At 37.3% G+C, this 5,803-nt stretch overlaps 1 protein-coding gene across 1 annotated transcript; it reads right to left on the bottom strand.

Moving 5' to 3' along the window:
* Positions 1–2,483: 2,483 nt before the first annotated feature.
* On the bottom strand, positions 2,484–4,906 carry LOC149191301 (uncharacterized). The gene is made up of 2 exons (XM_089404158.1): positions 3,036–4,906; positions 2,484–2,616 (listed from the first exon to the last, which is right to left on the bottom strand). The coding sequence occupies exons 1-2, from the start codon at positions 4,749–4,751 to the stop codon at positions 2,608–2,610; spliced, it is 1,725 nt and encodes a 574-aa protein (XP_089260284.1). The 5' UTR covers positions 4,752–4,906; the 3' UTR covers positions 2,484–2,607.
* Between the last annotated feature and the right edge of the window lie 897 nt (positions 4,907–5,803).

Below are 5,803 nucleotides of genomic sequence, written 5' to 3'. Positions count from 1 at the left end.
TTGCAGAAACCCTGTTACGGGTTAACAAGAAGAAAGAAAAAACCAAAAAAAGAAGATCAAAAATCCAACTTTAGCTTGAACAAAAATGTGGCCATGCAAAATAAAGAGGGCCTAGTGCAATACTTGCACCACTCTGAGAAATGAATTGGATCTTTTTAAAGGTAATTGCTGGTTTAGCCATTACCTTTAAAAACTAACCAAGGGAAAACATTTACAGAAGTTCTAATATTGTAAGCCTTACCATTTCCTTTTCATTTGTCAAGTTTAATTTCCACATTTTTTATTTCAATGAAACATTAAAGGCTGCAAACTTTGTGGTTATGATCCAACTGGTAGAATAAGGATGACTTTCTATGAAGCTCAAACCACTCACAGGACCCTTTAATACCACGGGGTCTACAAAACCACAAGACTGACATAATAGATTTCATGCTTCAAGAAAACAGAAATACTTCAAGCTTGACTTCCATTACATTTTTTTACACGCACTATATGGTCTACCCTGTCCTCTGAGATGGACAGAGGTTCTTTGTGAAGACACACCAAATACAACCGAGTGATTTATGGCACAATGATTAAATAATGATAAGCCAACAAAATATGTACTATTAAACATAATAATAACAATGATAATGGGAAACTATTAAATTTTAAGACATAAAATATAATAATTCATTTGTATAACATTGAAACAACATCACTTTCTTTGAATTATTCCTAATTTCCTACAGAAGTTGGTTGACAGGATTCAGGACCTGGTCCCCTCCTCCCAAGCCAGCTTACAGTATGTCTACCATGCCCAAAACTCAAAAGCTAATGCTAAGCCAAATGAAAGGGTATTGCTACCTGAGGAAGAAATTTGAACAACCAGAAATCTAAGTATGGAAAGGGTAGAGCCTCCATCCCTTAGCATGTGAAAAATAAATGGTTAAAATATAATAAGATGGAAAGCTTAATTTGGAAGTCTTGACAGGGTCAAGGAAAGCCACTATTACTTCCACATCAAGAGGTTTGTTTAGAGAAAAGCTCATCTACTGAAAGTCAGGGCTTCTTTCTGACCAATCACTAGCCTTAGGAAGATGAGACTTCAAGAGAAACAATCAAGTCTGAAGATATAGGAGTTGATGAATGCCATTGCTCAGTTGGCTTGGCATTCTCTGTTTTATAAATCACTGCTTGACAGCTAGGGTTTTCGTGACCTTTGCATAGTTGATGAACCTTTCAACAAACAGCTTGCTTCTCCCATACATTTGCAGCATGCATGAATAGACCTCTGCACACTTGGTGATTGTCTCAAAAAGTGCATCCAGAAGTCGGCTGTTTAGCTTTAATACCACTTGCTGGTAATTAGGGCCCGAATAAAATGTTAAATGCAGAAAAACAATGACACAAAGATAACCTAGAAGCACTCAAACAACACTAAATTTTTTACGTGGTAAAATCCTGATAGTGTATCAAGGAAACATCCATGGGGCAAGGTATGGTATTTTATTGCTCAATGAATAAGATTACAATTAGGTTTACAACCAACATAAATCTCTCAGGCTACACAGATATATCTATCTTGGCACCATTACATTTGTTACATGAACCAACATAAATCTCTCAGGCTACACAGATATATCTATCTTGGCACCATTACATTTGTTACATGAACTGCCACCTGTTATACAAACTACAAAACATTTACTTGAAGTAAATTTTATTTTTCCCAATTTCTTTTAATTGTTGTCACGAATTCTAACAGCATCCATGTAATTATTGCTTCAGTATTCAAATTGTTTCTGTTTACAGAAAAAAACTACAGCATGGGAGTGGACAAAAGTTACAAGAGGTCGAAACTCGGAAACTAAAAGTAGATGGCAAGTTGGTTGCATTACTCAGAGCATGTCAGATGGAATAAAGGAAGTTCCTTGATAATTTCCAAGAAATATACTTGACAAACATTCAATCTAAGATTCTATTTATATTGGCCATAGGAACTTAAATTAGTCAGCTTATTCATCCTCTGTAATCCTAACATTGTTGGTTAAGCTGCCAGTTCCTAAAACCATCAGTTTAAACAGGTCCGCACAATACACCAGTAAAATGTTAGATCCTGAAGGCTGACGGTGGCCTTAATATTGTTTATGTTCCAAATCGCATATAAACATCTTAATTGCAATTATACAAGCTGTGCCAAGAAAATCAAGCGTGAATAGTGTGCTTAACAATAAGGCCTGGTTCATCAGAGAAATTCTTAACCAAAATATGGATTTTGCTTGGATATTAGTTTAGTATGAAAATGTGAAATATAATGATACAATGACAGCACTGCTTTTAAACTCATCTTCCAATAGTAACTTCAATGATTCAAATTCCAATAGATTGGTAAATTCTATGTTCTACAAGTATTGTGGAAAAGGAGTTGGTTGCAAAGACGCATACTTCGGTAAAATATAAGCTTTTCTTCTTCTGGACAATGCCCATTTGGCCCGCAGCACCCTCACAGCTTCTTGTCGTTTTCCTTCTCTGTTAAAACCAAAAAACACAGTCCTGAAGTTCACAGCACTGGGGTGAATACCAATTTCCATCATTTCATAGAGTAGTTCCAGTGCCATTTTTGATTTACCAGCCCTACAAAGACAGTGAATGAATGTAGAGTAAGTTTCAAAATCAGGAGCAGGCCCTTTCTCCTTCATGAGATTGAAAGTATTCCAAGCATTAGACATTAGGCCCTCATTCATATACCCTCTAATTAATGCTGTATATGTAACAACGGTTGGTTCACAACCAGCTTTTTTCATTTCTTCAAGAAACCATAAGGCTTGCTTCGATTTATTTTCCCTAAAGAAATGAATAATCAGAGCAGTATAGATATGAACAGTAGGTAAATAACCTACATCCCTCATACTGTCCAACATTTCTAAAGCCTTACTTACTTGACCTGTTCTTAACAAACCAGGGAGAAGGCTACCATACACATATTCATCAATGACACATCCCCAGTTTTTCATTTTATCCACCAATTCTAGGGCCTCGGACATTTTCCCTACCCTGGAGAAGCTTTTTACAAGTATTGAATAAATAATTTGACTTGTGAAACACCCTCTTCTTTGTAAATCATCAGCACATTTTCGAGCATCTATCAGCTTTCCTTCTTCACACAAACTCGTAAGGAAGACACCAGAAAGGGATTTGTCTGGCATAAAACCAGCATGTAACATCTCCTGGAATACTTGCATTGCTGCCTGTATATTTCTTCCTTTCTTTACGCAAAGAAACATGATTAAATATTTATATGTACTTGCATTAGGCTTGCAGTTATCATCCTTCATCTCTTTGAATTTTAGCAAAGCAGCATTTGTCAGGCCTGCTCTACCATACTGAGTTATAATGATAGTCCATGTATTAGCTGTAATAGGGCAACCTTCGCTCCTCATATATGCTAACAGGCCTCTCATATACCTGAAATCTTTTGCACTGCCTGTGATTTTGATGGCCATGTTGTATGTGTCTGTAGTATGGCAGTAGCCAGACTGCTGCCCGACCCAGGAGAAAAATCTTAGCGCAACATATCCATGTTTCTGGCAGCTGTGCAAAACAGCAATCACAAGAGATGGGGTGAAGGTCACCTCGCTTTCTTGTAGAGCTTCTTCTAGGGAGTGTTGATTCTTGTTGTTTAAAAGAATTCCACGGATTTTCTGAAAGTCATAGTCTGCATAGTCTCTTTCCAATATAAATCTTGCCTCTACATTAGAATCGGACTGCATTTGTTTTGGACGATTCTTAAGCAGAACAGCATGGCCATCTTTTAAAAGCTTCTGGTTGTCTTCATCAATAGCATAGTCAAGATTGAAATGTGGAACATCAGTCTGACTAATTCTTGTTTCGGCCTCCTTTTCTACCTGAACAAGATTAAATGATTTTTTAACTCTCGTCACTTCAACAACCTTGTCTCGCTTCCCTTCATTCTCTAGAGACTGAACAACATTTTGGAAGATCCTGGCACCGGGATTTATACTTCTGTCCTTCATCTCCAACAAAAGCTTGCAAGCTTCCTCTGACTTACCAGCTTTACAAAGCTCTTTGATGAATATAGAATAGGTTTTCCAAGTGGGGTTTAGTCCCTTGCTTTTCATGGCATTGAAAAGCTCCCACGCTTCGGAAATGTGGCCCTGGCTTACCTCCCCAGCAATCATTGCTGTGATCATTACAACATCAGGTTCACGACCACATTCCTGCATTTCCTCAAAGAGCTTAATAGCCTCTTTGTATCTGTTTTCCCTGAAAAGATGCTGGACCAATGCAGTGTAGGTCGAAACAGTAGGAATGTAACCTAGTTCTTTCATGATATGCATTGTTTCAAATGCTTTCTCCAACTGGCCTCTTTTCAAGTAACCATCGACAAGGATGCCATAAACATTTTCATCAGGTGTGCAATTTTGCATTTTCATGACATTGACTAACTGCATAGCGTCATCCATTTTTCCGTTTCTGCACAAACCTTTAATTAGCATGTGGAAAATCTCGGGCTCAGGCAAAAGGTTTCTCTCCTTAATCTCATGAATCAGTTCAAGGGCTTCCTCAATCCTCCCTGCTATACAATAACATTTCAAAAGACAAGAATAAACTTCCTGCTCGGAAAGATGGGCAAACGTCAACATCTCATCTCCAAGTGCTCGAGTTCTCAAAAGGTTTCCTTGTTCACACCAACATTTCATGAGAAGCCTGTAAGTGGGAAAATCTGGGATCGGATTTTCCGAAAGCATCCGCTCGTAGAGTTTATTAGCAAGATCAATCTTTCTTGCCTTGCAGAGAATAGAAATAATAGAATCATATGCAGTTTTATCAGGTCTATTGCCAGAATTCTCCAAAACAGCGGGCTGAATCCGTCAAAACAGGGAGCCGCCCTCCCTCCGCCCTCCATTTCAAAATAAATCTAACATCCCATGACCAAATCGACCCTCACAAACCACTCCCAGACCAGAAAATCCAGACTGTAAATCAAAATGGGGGCGATTTTGATCAAATACGATTCCGCAAATATCAAAATGGGGCGATTTTGATCAAATACGATTCGGTTAGTTTATTCGCCCTGGGCTAAAATAAAAAAATAAATTAAATTTTAAATAAAATATGGGCTAATTATATATAAAAAAATTTATTATTTTAATTAAAAATTCGCCCCATTAAAATATAAAAAGCCTTAAATTTCGCCTTTGGGCTATTATTCGCCCCTAAAATTAACCTTGGTTTTACTCCAAAAGAAGCATTATAATATCTATGCAGCTTGTTTCTTGGTTTTCATAAGAATTCAGAATATTGCTACTACAGTGCATTTTTTTCCATCAAAAGCAGAAGTTTTTTTTACATTATGCATTCAATCATATCCATCATGGGAATAGTTCTCACTGGCAAAGAGAACTATCTTGAGTGGCCCCGGATGATAAAACATACGCTACTTTTCAATGAGTTGTGGAAAGGAGTCTGTATTGGAGACAAAGACAAAGAGCCACAATAGCCTAGCTCAGAAAAAGAGCTCGTCATTTGGGAAAACAAGAACATCAAAGCTTATGCATTAATCACAACATTTGTAAATGAAGAGGTGAGTCACCATACTTCACCATTTTCAACTGCCTTTGAAGCCTTACAAAAGCTGAAAGAACTCTATGACTCACATTCTGCACTTGAAGTTGTTCAACTCATGATTAAACTCTTCACTCTTGAACTGCAAAATAATGATCCTATTGCTCTTACATCTGAAGTAAAGTCTATAATGCATGATATCAAATCCACTAAGGTTGAATTGGATATTCCTCTT

The sequence above is a fragment of the Pinus tabuliformis genome, chromosome 2_2 (genome assembly GCF_031772625.1).
Source record: "Pinus tabuliformis cultivar Carrire ecotype Pingquan chromosome 2_2, CPIR1, whole genome shotgun sequence".
Taxonomy (NCBI): Eukaryota; Viridiplantae; Streptophyta; class Pinopsida; order Pinales; family Pinaceae; genus Pinus; species Pinus tabuliformis.
The sequence above is the reverse complement of the archived record's forward strand: the minus strand, read 5'-3'. Positions and strand labels throughout refer to the sequence as shown.

Coding starts and splice junctions, on each gene's coding strand:
- LOC149191301 (XM_089404158.1), bottom strand. CDS start 4,751: ATGCTTTCGGAAAATCCGATCCCAGATTTTCCCACTTACAGGCTTCTC.